Raw genomic sequence first — 17,672 nt, forward strand, 5'->3', positions numbered from 1 at the left:
TAAACAAACTCTCTGTGGTGTAAGATAACTAAGTACACTTACTTAAGTACTGTACTTAAAGGTAGGGTAAGTGATTTAACTTAAGTTTCAGTTTTCATGTAGTTGACAGGCGGGGGCCTTCCTCCAATCATGATCAAGTGGGGGCGGGCCTTGGTGCGCATAAGGCCCGCCCCCACTCAACCATAATTGGAGAAAGGCCCCACTCTATCCTGATTGGAGGAAAACTTGTCACCCAACAGTTTTTGAATCTGCTTTTTTCTCCTCACAGGAGATAAGGCTGTAGTCCAAATATGGATCATGTACCAGGCGTGTGTACACCAGATCACAGCTTTCAAATAAAAAAATCCCATTGAAAAATATGCTTCCATCGCTGAGCTCCATCTAGCACTGTTGACATGAAAGCCAACGTTAGCTGCGCCATGGTCCCGCCCCCGCCCGGATACGGAAACCGATCAAACCGGATACGGATATACGACCGGAAGCACTTTTCAGCGGGTGATTAGAGCCCGATTTGTGATACACAGCGATTATACTTTTAAATGTTTTATAGCGATTAAAGCATATTAAATTAGATTATCGGGCCCAGCAGAGAGGAACATAGGGACTATCGGGTGAGGCGGTAAATGAGTTAAGTAAAACATTCCAGTACTTTTTCCACCACTGCAAACGCGGCTGGCGGCCGAAGTGCGACCACGTTCCCCCCCTTCCCTCCCTCCATATTTCCACCCCTGAAACCCTGTCTGTCTGTCTGTCTGTCTGGTATGGTATTTCTCTCTTCCTATAGTACCTGTCTCACACCTGGTTCCGTTGAACCCAGGGAGGCAGCGGCAGGTGTAGGCCCCCATGCCGTCCAGACAGCTGGCCCCGTTCACGCAGGGGTTTGGGTCGCACTCGTCCACGTCCACCTCGCACAGCCGGCCCCGGTAGCCCTCCACACAATGGCAGCTGAGGGACAGCCAGTTCAGCATTATGTTCAGAATGCTACACTGAAAGATGTTTCATTTCTTTCATGACCCAGACACATTGGTGTAAACACATTGGTGTAAACAGTCAAAAAGAAAACTGTCAGCCTAACCCACAGACACTAGTACTCAATACAACATACTACATACAAATCAATTTGCTAAATTTCCGAGAGTGAAAAGAAATCCGCACAGAAAGCAAATGCAATACAATTTAAATGAATATTCCATGCATCATGCTTTATATAACTCTTTATACAGAGGAGAGATTCATTGCTGTGCAATGTACAATAATATAAAAGAACCACTGTATGCTCATTTTAACAAAAAAGTAAGACATACTGTAGCTCATCCACTAAGGGCAGAAAAAGACTACCTGAAAGTGTTGATGCCATCCAGACACGAGCCTCCGTTTAGACAGGGGGCGTTGTAGCAATCATCCACATCGACCTCGCAGCTGTCCCCTGAGAAGCCTAGGGCACAGGTGCACGAGTACCCCGCCGTCAGGTCCTCACACACACCCCCGTTCAGACAAGGGTTGGAAACACACTCGTTTATCTCCAATTCACAACGGGAACCTGAATCAAGATAACATAACATAAGAAAACATAACACACTAAGTCACACTAAGTTAGTTTTAATTTATCAAAATATCATATCTGCTCTGTCGTTCATCAATATCACTTCAGGAAGTTTAACCACTTAGACCTTATGCTTAGTAAAACAGACCTGATTTCCACAGTACTTGATGAGTTCTTTTTCCATCTACCCCAAAAACGCGTCACAACGTGTTGTGAGCTTGTAGATCGGCTATTTTTGGTGAACATTCCCCCCAGAATAGGGATGCTGGGGTTAAGTGGTTAAACGTCAAGAATAATGTTATTTTTAGTCAGTTCTGATGGAAACAGATTCACTATGACATACTGAAAGATTTGCATATTTACGTAGCGTAATATGATATAAGATTTAAAAACATAACAGTGTAATTCATGGGTGCTGTGGACGAAAAAGTTAATTACAGGGGTGACCCGAATTTAAGACGTTTGAAAACCCCTGATCTAACCTGTGAATCCGTCTGCACAGCTGCAGGTGAAGCGGTTCACCTCGTCCACACAAACCCCCTCGTTCAGACAGGGGGAGGAGAGACACTCGTTCACCTCCGCCTCACACAGAGAGCCTGGGACAGAGAACAGAGAACACGTTGGTAGAATACAACAAGGGGGACATGGAAGAACCACAGGAACATTAGTCTGCAGACTAATAATGGCTGATTTATACTTGGTTACAAGTATCACATGCAATAGCAGATCTACAAGCTCACAAGTTACACATTACTATGCAACACATCGCAGTATAGAAACAGTATAGCAGTATAGCAGACAAACAGTATAGATTTACTGTTTCTTTTTTGTTATTTTCTTTTTTTTTACGACTATATCTACTGCATAGTACTGTGTTCTATTCGTCTGTCATTCAATGTTATATGAGATACTTTTTCCTGTGGAAATAAGCTTAGTCTTTTCTAGGATCTCCTTTTAGTAGACCTTGTACCAGTGAACTGTACCGTCATGAAACTGTACCTTTCCTATGCAAACTTCTAATAAAGTTTTCAATCAATCAATCAAGCTTGTAGAATGGCCACATTTGGAATGCAACACCAACACTAAACTAAGTATAAACCATCATTAACATACTCATGGTGTGTATAACAAAATTAAAGTGCAAGCAGCAGATATCACATCTAAAAACTCACAAAAGTGCTTGAATAACTGAATTGTGAATCATATAAAAATGCCATCCATTATGTTTACAGGTTATGTGTGTATGAGCCCTTGTCCATACCTACAAAGCCAGGCTTGCATTGACACTGGAAGTCTCCCATGCCGTCCTTACACAGGCCCCCGTTCTGGCACGGAGCAGAGTCACACTCATCTATGTCACTGTCACACTTGGCACCTAGAGGGGTGATAACGGATGTGAACAGAGAGTGGAGGTTTGCACTGTGTAATGTGGAATGAATTAATATATATTCACTGAAGGATTAACACATATCGTAAGTCAAATAAAATCAAGTACTATAATAAAAAAAAACTAAAATGTAAAAGAATAGTGGATTTTCATTCATACAAAGCCTAATATCAATGTCTCACTCTCAACATAATCCATTTTACTAATGGATGTCAAAATGCTGAGTTTTTATGCACCCACAATATGTTTTTCTAACCCAGAGTAAATATGAGTGTTTACCAGTGAATCCAGGCATACAGGTGCAGAAGTATCCAGCCCCCACCTCTTCACATGTTCCTTTATTCTGGCAGGGGTTCAGGAAGCACTCGTGGAACACCTACAGGGAGAGCCAATCAGATCGTAGCTTTCCACGCCAGGCGAAACATAAACATGTCCAAGTAAACATGTCTCATTTCCTCCAAGCGTGTGTGCTTTATGGCAAGGGTCTCAGAGTTACTACAGGGGGTCCTCCAAATCTTTGTGTGATAGACACTTTTAGTCCTTTTTTATATGAACCACTTGAACCCTAGTTTCCATATTCAAAGAACTTTAGCCAAAAATAGCAGATCTATAAGCTCACAACGCCTCGCGCTGAGCTTGTAGATCGGCTATTTTCGCCAAAGAGGTTTGGTGTAGAGGGTGTAGAGCATACTAAGTACAGAGTGAAAGGTCAGGTTTATTAAGTATTGACGGTTCAAGTGGTTAAATATCTGAAAACACAAATTGACATGAATCCAAAATACACTGATGATTGTGCCGTCAAACAATGAAACTATATGGTATCTATGGGTTGTGGGGGTTCCTGCTTCATCTCTCTCTCAACTAAGGGGTCCTTGGCCTGAAAACGTTGAAGACCCCTGGCATAAGGCACAGAACCTCACCTGGCTGCTGGCTTGGTAATCCTTGCTGACATCCACCTCAGGTGCTGAGGTGACACTCTCCTCCTTAGGCAGAAAACTGGAGCCAAAACCTGACAACGCAGAGAAAAGCCAAGACGATGTAAGCAAAGAAATCAGTTGGAAAAACTGAAGTGAGAATCTTTCCACCGAACTGGCAGATGGTTGCTATCCCAGTGAATAAAATCCTATATTCCAGACTTGGCAACGTCTCGCAAGCCACTGCTCATTTTCACACTTAAGTCATGGAGTGTATTAATTTCCATTCCCCAGTAGTCCACTTGCATTTCAAATTATTTCCATTCCCCGCTGATTGCATGCAGCTAAATCTCATTTACAAATCGGGGCTGAGACGCCCCAGGACAGGTCAAACACAGTGAGAGTTAGACTAATGTCCAAGAATTAATAGAGCTGGAGAAACGCTGTCATGCAATGAAACCTGAATATAGTATTAATAAATTTGTTTTGCCTGCAGTCTGCCACGGCTCCTTAGAGTTTAACAGTAATGGACTTTAATGGAACTGAACAGTGACAGAACTCACTGGAGCAGTGTTGGATGGCCGTTGCGCCCGTGACTGTGGTGGTACCGTAGAAAGGACAGGAGAGGCAATAGGAGCGACCATGCTCAGGTTGATAGTAGTCTCTGGGACAGGGATAGCAAGGAACCAGGCCGGTACGAGAGAAATGACCTGCAGAACAAGGTACTGAGGAGAAGAGAGGAGAAATGTCATCAATGTTTAAATCTCCAATAAGGCAAACTAACTTTACTTACTTACCAAACACAATCTGATTACTAAACCTTACAATGAGGATTAGAGAATGTTTTTATGTGGTACTAAATTCAGGGTTCCCACACATTTTTACCAATTAATTTCCAAAACTTTTCCAGAATATTTAACTCAATTTCCAGGACTATAAAACAATAATTCAGCTCGATAACAAGTCGCTTACTCCTATGCGCAATGCCCAAAGACAGGTAGTGTATGCCAGTGGTTCTCAACCTTTTCAGGCTGTGACCCCTGAAATAATCATATTTTAACTGGGGACCCCGGCACCCTGACGAGCATTAAGAGTTGAGGAATTTTGTATAACACATTTCTATTGTGAAAATTGCCGATCTACATGCTCACAACGCCTCGCGTTGTGAGTATGTAGATCTGCTATTTTCACAATTTCTGCCTCTAATATTTGACAATTTGGCCAATGTTGTCATTTCAGAGGTATAAACAAAATCAATAACCAAAGACAATGCATAGCTATTTTTTCCAGGACCTTCCAGGACCCTTGATAAATTCCAAAACTTTTCCAGTACTGGAAAAATATTTTTCTAATTTCAAAATATTTCCAGGAATTTCATGACCGTGGGAACCCTGTGTACTGTATTTTTCCAAGCCTCACCTCCGCATTCAGACTCGTCCACTGCCCCTCTGGTGACGGTGGAGGTCTCGTCGGGACAGAGCTCACACTCTCTGGATCCAAACTCAGACTGGTAGTGACCCAGTGGGCAGGACTCACACGTCTCCAGTCCATTCAGGGAGTGACTGCCAGGCTTACACTGCCCTGATAGCACACACACAAACACACACCATTCTATGACTGTGTTTAGATCACAGGGCAGGCCTATATTTAATGATCAATACATCACCAAACATTGCCCACAGGTTGTTGCGGGCGTGAAATAGGCTCTCCCCTCTTGCCTTCTCTTGCTCCGTCTCCAGGTTATTGCATGGGTGAAACTCTCCCTCTCTCTACATCCCCATCCCCATCTCCCTCTCTGCCTCCTTTTCCCTCCCTCTACAGTACACACTGTAGAGAGCAAGACATACAGTAGTCTACAGTATGTCTCGCACTCGCTGATCGAGCTCTGGTTTAACGTTACACACAACATAAAACACTGCCTAACAGTTACTGATTTGCACTGATGTAGGACAGGTCCATATATGAACACAATCCAACACAGAGACACACACACACACACACACACACACACACACACACACACACACACACACACACACACACACACACACACACACACACACACACACACACACACACACACACACACACACACACACACACATTATTAGATACCTTTGCACTCTTGCACACTGCGGGAGTGCAGGTAGGCTGTGGAGGTGCCCTCTGGGCAGGTCTTACACTCCAGCTGACCCTCCTGGTCCTGGTAGGAGCCCAGCCAGCAGCTCTCACACTCGTTGTACTCCAGAGAGAAGTAGGTGCCCACTGGGCATTGGACTGGAAAGCAATGGAGCAGTTAGAATTGAATCATGCTGACTCTTGGGTTCCACATGGGAATGGCATAGCCAGTGGTTTTAATTAAGAAGTACCAAAAGTAAAAGTACTCATTATGCAGAACGTCCCATTTCACAAGTTTTCAAACATATAAAATGTATAAAACTCTTTTGAAAACTGCAGATGCGACACATTGTGAGCTTGTACAGTAGATCGTCTATTTTCAAATTGACTAAATGTATATAGGGCTGAAGTGGGTAATGCATGTATTGTAATAATAATCCAAATCTTCAAACTAGTAACTAAAGTTTTCAAATAATTGCAGTGGAGTAAAAAGTACTATTCGCCTCTGAGATGTAGTGGAGTAGAAGTAAAAAGTACCTCAAAACTGTACTTCAGTACAGAACTTGACTAAATGTTCTTATTACTTTAGATCAGAGGTTTTCAACCTTATTCATATCAAGGCTCATTATTTATTCGGCATTTGAGCCAATAGATTTAGCCTCTCAGTCCATCAACACAAGAATATTTTGTTGTCGTTGGATAAGATTTTGTCCACAATAAATGGTACACAATAAGTGTCCATTTGGTTTCATTTTACGGTCTCAAGAGTTTAAGATCTAAAAGGGTCCATTTGGTTACCAACTCTCCATCATTTAGCTGGGGACCACCTGGAACCCCCTCAGGGACCACTGGTGGTCCCCAGAACACTGGTTGAGAACCACTGCTTTAGACCACGCGGACGCGGCTCCAATGTGGATCTCTGACTTCAGTGGCCAGCCTGTGATGTCAGTCATATACTACATGTATATCTATGATGTACAGCAGGGTTCCCCAATTAGTTTTCCCCAAGGGCCAAATCATGTCTAGGGTACCACGCCGAGGGCCACAACATTGCAGGGGGCGACGGTGGCGTTCCTGCTACTCCAGTGACAGTTCGGATATCGTCGTTGTCGGGTGAAAATCTTGTATGTCCAAAACCGTTCGTTTTGCATTTATCATTTTAAAATTTGTAGATCTGCTGTTTTCACTACGTTTGTGCGACGGCCTTGTTTGATGAAGCAGAGCTTTACCTTGCGAAAGAACGTACACATTTTGAGATACAGGTTTTCCACCCAACAATGACGATATACTAGTGTTGTTGCTGCTCTTATACCACCATTATTACTGGGGTTGGTGGGGGCCTGACAGTAGCCCCCCAGTGGGCCGCAAATGGCCTGTGGGCCGCCTATTGGGGAACCCTGATGTACAGTATGATTCCTGCTATTACACAATGGTAATGAATGCCCTCACTGCACTGTGTCCTTGTGACTCACCACACATCCTGCCCTTGAGCACAGAGCCCGGCCTGCAGAACAGAGAGGCCTTCCTGCTCTCCAGAGACTTGGGGTCAGACACGATCATCTCAGAGGAGATGTGGTAGCTGGACAGAGGCTGCTTGGCCAGAGTCCGCTTCAGCCGATTGGTCAGCTGCTCCAGCGTGCGCAGGAGCCTCTTCTGGTTGGCTACCTCCACCGAGTCGTTCCTCGACAGGGGCAGAGGGATGCTTGCTGGGAGAAAGGGCACCGCTTAAATGACCGCTCTGCCATTACACAACAGCAAATGGTGTGATGTCTACTGACAATAACAATGGCATATTGCCTGAAGGGAAAAAAAATATTCTGCCTCTGAGGCCCCGTCATACAACAAAATATAAATCAGGCTTAAAACAGTTTCATCTTGTCGCAGATCTTAAAGCCAAAAGCCACTCCTTGCAAATGCCCTTAGGGATAATGGTTGCATGCAACTACTTGCAACTACTCACAACCGTCTGGTTGCAAGGAGTTGCATGGTGAATCATTGGTGTGGTTTGGGCTTTAGTCAGAAATTGAACTAGGATAAAAAGTCAGCAGTACTCTGCTTGTATAATGTTGAAATTTAATTAGTTACAGTCATTGCATGTCCCCATGTGCACAAGCAACTAAATGGATCAAATGTACATCTATCCTGAGATAAAAATCCATCGAAAAGGTATTTGACGTCTCACAGTACTCCAGTCGATCAAAAGAAGAGTGACAATGGACGAACCAGTACCACCAGTGTGGGACCAGTACGAACACAACAGACCGCCATAATCCTTGCCCTACCTGTGATGTTGAAGAAGATCTGGATCTTCTGGTCCCTGGTCGGGCCGGTGATCTTGCGGTGCCTCTTGGTGCGGTGGTGGGTCTGGATGGTTCCACGCTGCTGCCTGGGAAGACGTTGGGCACCCGTGGCGTAGCCTGAGTCAAAGTAGGCATAGTCCTGGCTGCCCTGAGGACCCCAGTTGTTGCCCCAGCCGCCTGGTCCTGGAACAGACAGCAGAGGTGGGGACAACTTTGTAGATAAGATACTACCTTGCGAGGCTGAAAGTATCAGTAGGGGTATCAATAAACGTGGTGTCTATCATCAGGGTTCCCCACACATTTTTACCAATTAATTTCCAAAACTTTTCCAAAACTTTTCCAGAATATTTAACCCAATTTCCAGGACTATATAACAATAATTCAGCTCAATAACAAGTCGCTTACTCCTACAGTATGCGCAATGCCCAAAGACAGGTAGTGTACGCCAGTGGTTCTCAACCTTTTCAGGCTGTGACGCTTGAAATAATCATATTTTAACTGGGGACCCGGCACCCTGACGAGCACTAAGAGTTGAGGAATTTTGTATAACACGTTTCTATTGTGAAAATAGCAGATCTACATGCTCACAACGCCTCGCGTTGTGAGGCGTTGTGAGCATGTAGATCGGCAATTTCTGCCTCTAATATTTGACAATTTGGCCAATGTTTAATTTGTCATTTCAGAGGTATTAACAAAATCAATAACCAAAGACAATGCAATGCTATTTTTTCCAGGACCTTCCAGGACCTTCCAGGACCCTTGATCAATTCCAAAACTTTTCCAGTACTGGAAAAATGTTTTTGTAATTTCAAAATATTTCCAGGAATTTCATGACCGTGGGAACCCTGTATCATGCACATTGGCACGCCTGTGGCTCTCTACACACCTATGGAAATCTAAAAATCATTATTAATTTATTTGGTGCAGCTATGTTGCTTACTAGTCTGCCATGCTTTTATCAGATTGTTGTATACGCGTAAAAACTGATCAACAAGCTCACGTCGTGAGTTTATAGATGTGATATTTCACTGTTTGGGGAAAATGTATGACATTTGTAATGAAAAATTCCCCCTCAAAATCTATTATTTCATAAAAATCTATATATTTTTTTATAATCGGTTAGTTTAACTGTTGCACACCTTCACCAGTGAAAACGATAGTGGGCAGTAACGCCATTGTTAATAACTAAGAAGATATCATATTATTATGTTATCATGATTGATTATGTGTGACGTTATTAGAGTAGATTATGTGTCATTGATCATATTAATATCTAGCTCTTATGATACATCATGATACGGGATAGGTTGTAGGAGTTTAGATGTCTCACTAGGCCCGAGTAGCTATTGTTTTGGTAAAGCTTATCTTGTTATGGTTCAGCTTGAGTACAGTTTAACTCTGATCCCTGAATAGTGCCTCTTGACAGAAATACCTTAACAATGACTTGAGTGCTAAATGTATTTCTGACCATGATATAGGTATAGGGCATTCACGAATAGTGATTTTTAGTATTAGTATTATTAGTATTATTATTATTCGACCTCAAAGTATTCAAATAGTCGAATATTCGACAGGACTGGCCAAACTGCCAAATATTAAGTAAGCAAGAGGCGAACATTGTGAAAATAGCCGATCTACATGCTCACAACGCCTCGCGTTGCGAGGCGTTGTGAGCATGTAGATCTGCTATTTTCACAATATTTATCTGGGGAACCGAGTCACATTAAATGTAATACCTACAATTCCAAGTGCTTGTCAGGGTGGGGGTACCCAGTTCAAATAATATGTTTATTTTGGGGATCACGGCCTAAAAAGGTTTGAGAACCCCTGGTATAGAGCATTAACAAATTCATCCACCAGGGGCATTGACAACTCATTCTTATGACTTCCTATCTAGCCAAGCTTTATAAACTATATATTTTTTAAAAAGAAAACAATAAAATAAAATAAGCGAATATTCGACTTCGGTGAACAACGTCAAATAGTGACTTTGATATTCGAATATTCGAATATTTGGTGAATGCCCTACCATGATATCATAAACTTGACCACCACCACCTAAACATTGTCTTGTCTCCTCACTGCCTTATTGATTATTGGTTGATCAGAATTCCACAACATTACCTATAGCAAATCCATTCTCGTAGTCGTAGTTGTACTCCAAACAATGGCCCTGTGACATCACCTCTAGCTTGCATGCTACGTCATCACTGCTGCAGATGTTAGGGAGCTGTGGGGGAGACAGAAATCATCAATCAAGTGTGCGTGGGTGCGTAAGGAGTAGCTGTCGCCGTCATTTAGGTGACTAGAGCTGGGTTTTTTTGGGGGGGATTTTATTTGATTTGATTTTCCAGACCTGTACAGTTGTTTATTTTAGTAATTTCCATCTGTGAATCCTACATACTATGTATGTTCCATTACTGTAGCCCTTAATTTATTTCTTACGGGCCTGATGGGTATAGGGGTGGGGGGATCTGTGTGTTGTATGTTTTGTGTAAAATGAAAAACCAATAAAAAAGACCTTGATAAAAAAAAAGAAAAAAGTGTGCGTGGGTACAGGACTATACAACAATAATTCAGCTCAATAACGAGTCGCTTACTCCTATGTGGAATGCCCAAAGACAGGTAGTGTATGCCAGTGGTTCTTAACCTTTTCAGGCTGTGACCCCCCGAAATAATCACATTTGAAGAGTTGAGGAATTTTGTATAACACGGTTTTATTGTGAGAATAGCCGATCTACATGCTCACAACGCCTCGTGTTGCGAGGCGTTGTGAGCATGTAGATCTGCTGTTTTCACAATTTCTGCCTCTAATATTTGACAATTTGGCCAATGTTTAATTTGTCATTAACAAAAAGTATTAACAAAAGTATTAACAAAATCAATAACCAAAGACAATGGCATAGCTATTTTTTCCAGGACCTTCCAGGACCCTTGATCAATTCCAAAACTTTTCCAGTACTGGAAAAATATTTTTCCAATTTCAAAATATTTCCAGGAATTTCATGACCGTGGGAACCCTGTATAGTGCACGCTGCTCCTCACCATGCTGCCCAGTTTGGCATTGAATTCTCCAGTGAAAGACTTGACCAGGTCGACGTCGTCGCAACGTGACGCTTTGAACAGCATCTCAAAGGGTTTGAGGCCGTTGTTGGCTACACGGTTCACTGCAGGTAAAAAGACAACACAACACAAACTGTCTTTCTTCACATTATGATACAATTTTAACAAATCTTCCTGAATGAAGACCACATCCGTGTCATTATTTTATGCTTTAACTATTGAAAAATAGCAGATATGCAAGCTCACAGTGCGGCACCAAGTGCTTGTAGATCTGTTATTTTTGAAAAATCTTGATTTCTTTGCAAATCTATGAATATATATATTTTTAAAGCAAACATTTGTAACTCATATCTTTCTTTCTCAGGGTCCCTGGAACAAAATATTTTGAGATGGGGATCCACGGTCAAATACATATTCTAAGGATCCTTGACATTAAAAACTTTGAGCACTACAGATAAAGAAACAGTTTTTCAGAGATACAACTTGAAGTGGTGGTTTTTAAAAAATCGAACCTCTGTTCGAAGTGGAGCTGTGTGTGTGTGTGTGTGTGTGTGTGTGTGTGTGTGTGTGTGTGTGTGTGTGTGTGTGTGTGTGTGTGTGTGTGTGTGTGCAACAGCGCCCCTCCCTTAACATGTGTGGCCACTGGCCAGAAAAGGTTACTGCAGGCTACATACCCGGAGACAGACAGACAAACAGACAAACAGACAGACAGACAGACAGACCCACACACACGGCCACGTATAGGGAGCTCCACACAGCTCCAAAAAGAGCGCTCCACTCACGTGAGCAGTCGGGTCTGTCAGGAGAGTGGCTCGGCTCCCACACTCCGTTGTAGGGACAGAGGTAGCTATGGACAGCTTCTTGGGCCAAACTGTATCCGTCTTTACAGTGCAGGGTGCAGTTAACGCCTTCCTCCTCCTCAGAGCAGATGAACTGTCCGTTCACAGGGTGGTAGGGCTGGTCGCAGGTCGTGCCTGGACACACCAGACAGATACACGAGGCGCAATGAATGCTCAAGATCCTGTGGTTGGGAACTCTGTGTTAAGGACACTTCAGTGAGGATACAACTAACCTCGCATCAACAGTCTTTCCTAAGAGGAAAGCCTGGTATTCGTTTACAGCAGGCCGTTTGATCCGATCTAGGCGGAAACCACAAGCAGAAGAAGCGGCGTCACTTTGTTTTGGTTCCCCTCGTTTGTTTCCCCAATCCCTATTAAAATGCTCGATTAGCCTTGTGTAGTCTTGCCAGTCGCTACGAGTTGGACTAAAAGATGCATGTACCAAAGAAATATTCCAAAAGCAAAACTACGCCGCATCAAGGGGTTTATTAGGTAGGCCCTAAAAGTATGTCCTTGAGCGCAGGGGAATTCTTTTTGGGTTAAAACTAAATCCGGTTTGATCTTTCTGGCCAAATTGTAGTCCTTTGAGGACTACACATGAAGTAGAGTGTTTTCCGCTGCCGACCGGATCAAACCCCGAAATGTGAAGATCCCAGGCTAGGATACAACAACAAATCAAAATGTGAACAAAGATGCCATGATCAAAATATACAAAAAAGATGTTGAAATGAAGCGATGAAGAAAGATGCTATAGGATCAAAATGTAAACACAGATGCTTGGATCAAAAACAAAGTGGTAACATCAAAATGAAGTGTCTGTACCTTGGACAGTGATGGTGAGGTCACAGGTGCGGTTGTTTCCTGCCTGGTCAGTAGCTGTGTAGCGGACCAGTGTCTCTCCCACGGGGAACAGAGAACCAGGGCTGTGGCTGCCAGTTACTGACAGACGACCACCTGAGACAGACACACAATGCAGAAAATGAAGTTTCATCATCCTTGTATCTCTGAAAAGACCTCTAAAGCAGGGGTCTTCAACAGGGTGTCAGAGTTACTAGAGGGGGGCCGCCAAATCTTTGTGTGATAGGATAATGTATTTTACATTAACCACTTGAAACCTAGAATCCCTATTCTGAGTGGAACATTACACAAGTCTAAGAAATCTATGAACATTTTTAATCTGAAACACAATTTTCTACAATATGTAGTGGGGGTCCCTGCTTCATCTCTCTCTCAGCTAAGGGGTCCTTGCCCTGAAAACGTTGAAGACCCCTGTTCTAAAGGTATTCCACAAGGAGAGATGTGGTCATGTGATTGAGGGGGGAAAACGTTCTAACATTCTTGAAACAAGAGTTTCAATTGTGCTACTGCAGAAAACCCATAGATGAGTGATCCCACTAATATTAATAATTCCCTAGATAAGACACTAAGGGCCCTATTATGATCCAGGTCTTATGCCTTATGCCTTAACTTCTTTGCCTTTTTTTACTATTTTGTTTTAGTTTTTTTAATATTTCAAATTGGTGATCTGCAAGTTCACAACGTGCAGATGTAGATCAGCATTTGAAGTATTTAAAAATGCTTTTCAAAATAGTAAAAAAAAGGCAAAGAAGTTAAGGCATAAGGCATAAGACCTGGATCATAATAGAGCCCTAAGTCAATTACAAAAGAACGTCATATCTCTTAAACACAGCGAGTCCCTTGCAATCCTGCAGAGGGCGGTATTGTGCCACTGTACAAGACGTCAGCTGTGGTTGACTTAAGCTGTTACATTAAACAAGTCTACGCCAACATGAGAATAGCATGTCTGGACATCACACCGCACTAGAAAAAATAACAAACCTCGGGGAGAGGGAAAAACTCTGCCAGGCCTGGACTGCCTCAAAACACAACGGAGAAAATGATGGAGAGCTGATGAGAACAGGGACAGAGGGATAAGTGTGTGTTTGAGAGTGTGAGAGATGAAAGAAGAAAGAGCAGAGAAAGAGACAGAGCTTTTCAGTAAAGCCTGATTTATATTTGGCTCGTACACGCATCGTATGTAATCTACAAACTCACAACACGTCACAGTGAGAGCTTGTAGATCAACTATTTTCAGTGCGAGACCCAATTGTGCACCTACTGTAAGTACAGTATGAATCTGGCATAACATTACATGATGTCAAGCTCCTGCATACTGTACATAGGGACGTATGCAGAGGGCGTCTTGCAGGATGCGATATACAAATGGAACGTCCTCGGATTTTCTGCTGTTCTAGGTAAGAGGAAAGGCAAGAAAAAATAAGAGAATCTTGCGGTAAAATCTCGATATTTCTACATCCCATTAGTTCGACTAAGGGTTAGGTTTTAGGGTTAGGTTTAGGCATAGTAGCATTCACCAGGTTAACATTCACCAGGTTAGCATTCACCAGCGTCAAACTAATGGGATGTCGCAACAAATGTTACGTCACAATATCGACACGCTCCCAATCCTGCTACATGAGGCCCATTGTGCGTTATGCACACTTTTCTGCTTTCATTTCAAGGAAAGGGTAAAGAAAAAGAGAACGTATTCAACGTATTGGTGACCCTTCGCCTCATTCCCATCCCTCCCTAATACTCCCCACTTCCATCTCCATCTCCCCCCTATTTAAAACACATACAGTAGCGCCGCCATTCCAACAGGGCTGACACACGTCTGGTCTGGTGTCTCCCCATATACAGTATATAGCCTGCGTGTGTGTGTGTGTGTGTGTGTGTGTGTGTGTGTGTGTGTGTGTGTGTGTGTGTGTGTGTGTGTGTGTTCAGTGCTATATATAGAATCAGGGTGTGGGCCCTGGAAAAACAAAACAGTGACGTAGGATCTGTGCTGGCCTGACGTTGTGTGTCTCCACAGCAGCCACACACTGACCTGTTATTACACAGCTTGTGTGTGTGTGTGTGTGTGTGTGTGTGTGTGTGTGTGTGTGTGTGTGTGTGTGTGTGTGTGTGTGTGTGTGTGTGTGTGTGTGTGTTACAGTGTTAAAATTAAGGCTCACCTCCTTAAACAGGTGGGGAATGACGTGCTTGTGTGCGTGCATGCGTGTGTGCGTGTGAGAGAGAGTGTGCACCTGCCTCAGCATATGGCCTTTTAGCAATGCTCAAAACACACACAAGTACAGTATGGGCCCCTCCAGTGTTATTTGTGTGTGTGTGTGTGTGTGTGTGTGTGTGTGTGTGTGTGTGTGTGTGTGTGTGTGTGTGTGTGTGTGTGTGTGTGTGTGTGTGTGTGTGTGTGTGCGTGCGTGCGTGCGTGCGTGCGTGCGTGCGTGCGTGCGTGCGTGCGTGCGTGCGTGCGTGCGTGCGTGCGTGCGTGCGTGCGTGCGTGCGTGCGTGCGTGTGTGTGTGCGTGTGTGGGTGCGGGGTGTGTGCATGTTAATTATATGTGTCTGGCTGCAGACTGGAGTCCTGCAGAGGTCTGGTTGTGTATCTGTCACCACCAGGGTCAGTGTGAGTAATGTTATATGAGTGCAACACGCCAGAACCAACAGCCATCAGTCTATAGAACGGCACGGCGACTTTTACATAGTCCACACGACGGTGTGTTTTTGGTCACAGAGTATGACGCAAAGAGGCAAAATGGCAACGCTTGAACCACAAAGGCTAAAGGAGCACTTTACTCAATTCCAGCCGCATCTTCGCTTAACTGGCCCACTAATGGCCAGTAGCAGGGACGTGCAGAGAATGTTAGAGAGGCAGGGGCTGAAATTTCTAAAAGGGGCTTTTGGTGAAAATAACGAAAATACGCGTTGTGAGCTTGAGGTCGGCTATTTTTGGTACTTGGTACCACACTGAACTAAGCATAATCAAGTCAATACTGGAGACCCAATCCTACCTACCGACGATGTCACTGGTTTGCAATCAGACAGAAATGGTATCATCTAATAATGAGCACTAGTGAGGACCGGTTATACGATGATGAGGTTGAAATGGGTTAATGCTTCTATAGTTAGTCTGCTTCTACCTGTGTCACGTTTTGTGTCACGTTTGTTGGTTTGTTTGCACAACCCTACACACAGGCGGCCCTTTCACTTCCATGTGCAAAACATCAGCTCAGGGCCATGCAGCAGCAGTCACAGCTTTATTGGCTGTTACTCTGTGTACTTGCTCACGCTGTGTGTGTGTGTTTAATTAGTGCCTGCAATGATTGTGAATACTGTTATTGCATAGCACTTGTATTATGTATTCCCCATGCACTGCAAGGATTTCGGTACTTTTCACAACAGCGAGTGAAGACAGTTGGGAAAGAACCGACAGACTGTGCCTCTAGCCCATCTGTGACCTCCCTGTCCACTGTAGCCCTGACTTGGTCACAATAATGCCACAGAGGGGGCAAATGGAGAAATGGTGTTTATTTATTTTTTGATTTGTTTTTTACCTATTTCTAAAGTTTAGTCTGGGATCCCACAGATAATGACGCACAGTGATGAAATTAAGACTTGATTAGTTGAAACAACCTTTTAAATCAAGTCTTTTTTTGACAGCCTGTGGTGAATTTAACAAGAGTTGCACAGGAGGTGCGTTCCCGATCAGCGACAGTTTAGGGGCTTAAGCCCGTATCAGAGTGTCCGGTGGAGAGCTATCCACCGCAAATTTGAGGTGGAAAGCTTTCCACCTCAAGTCAGAAAATAAGTGCAGGCCATCATAGTCACTCACGGTGGAGTCCTGTACACCGTGACTGACTAGTCTAGATCGACCAATCAGTGAACGGGGTGTAGAGCCTGTCTGTCTGATAGTAAAAACAGAGAGATGTGTTGGGACTCACGGTGAAAAGCTCTCCACCGCGAGGAATGATGTAACGTTGTAGTTTCATGACTCAAAAAGACTCGAAAAGACTACACCGCGGTGTAAAGCCTTCCACCGCCCAGGCGACTATGATGCCGGCTTTACTGTTATGAATGAACAATACAAATCCTTAGCGTTCATTTAACTCAGAGGGTGTACACAAGCTAACAAATGGACCAGTAACGCTCCACGTCCAAAGCTCCACTGCAGTCACCATCCAACGGCATCAAAAACGGAACCGGGGAGAATTCTAAGGTTGGACGCCGTCACCGAACGCAGAGCAACTTCGGCAATGGAGCACCCGTTGATTAAAAAGGGAACATTCCCTGTGTTCACGATGACGGGACGCCCGATGGCTTTTATATATTTATATAGCGCTTTTATCCAATGCGCTTTACAGAGATTGTGCATTACATTCACCCATTCACACACACATACACCGTTGGCGGAGGAAACCATGCAAGACACCAACAGAGTCTTGCTCAAGGACTCTTCCACATTAACTCAGGGGGAGCCCGGATTCAAACTGGGAAACCTTCGGGAACCATTCGTTCTCTAATGACGGTTAGTCTAGCCCTGAGCTATGCCGCCCCAAAAAGGCTCAAGAGGCAGGATCTGAATAGGAAACATAATGAGCAACGACTGGGTGTAGTTCCCGTAGTGTCAGCCTGGGCTATATGACGCTGACCGATGTCCTCGGGGCTGCGA

General features: G+C 43.8%; 1 protein-coding gene across 1 annotated transcript in view; it reads right to left on the reverse strand.

The window, feature by feature from the left end:
- The window catches only part of svep1 (sushi, von Willebrand factor type A, EGF and pentraxin domain containing 1), a gene marked incomplete at both ends in the record, with an annotated part of 148,182 nt that overhangs the window by 25,516 nt on the left and 104,994 nt on the right, over nt 1-17,672 (reverse strand). The window contains 15 exons of the mRNA XM_080741617.1: nt 788-945; nt 1,339-1,540; nt 2,026-2,139; nt 2,805-2,918; nt 3,210-3,306; nt 3,851-3,939; nt 4,408-4,569; nt 5,264-5,425; nt 5,960-6,121; nt 7,435-7,668; nt 8,245-8,445; nt 10,387-10,492; nt 11,308-11,429; nt 12,108-12,299; nt 12,987-13,118. Coding sequence (XP_080597743.1) covers nt 788-945; nt 1,339-1,540; nt 2,026-2,139; nt 2,805-2,918; nt 3,210-3,306; nt 3,851-3,939; nt 4,408-4,569; nt 5,264-5,425; nt 5,960-6,121; nt 7,435-7,668; nt 8,245-8,445; nt 10,387-10,492; nt 11,308-11,429; nt 12,108-12,299; nt 12,987-13,118 — 2,247 coding nt within the window. The remainder of the gene's footprint in view (nt 1-787; nt 946-1,338; nt 1,541-2,025; nt 2,140-2,804; nt 2,919-3,209; nt 3,307-3,850; nt 3,940-4,407; nt 4,570-5,263; nt 5,426-5,959; nt 6,122-7,434; nt 7,669-8,244; nt 8,446-10,386; nt 10,493-11,307; nt 11,430-12,107; nt 12,300-12,986; nt 13,119-17,672) is intronic.

Source organism: Nannobrachium achirus (genome assembly GCF_963921795.1).
Source record: "Nannobrachium achirus genome assembly, chromosome: 14".
Classification (NCBI taxonomy): Eukaryota; Metazoa; Chordata; class Actinopteri; order Myctophiformes; family Myctophidae; genus Nannobrachium; species Nannobrachium achirus.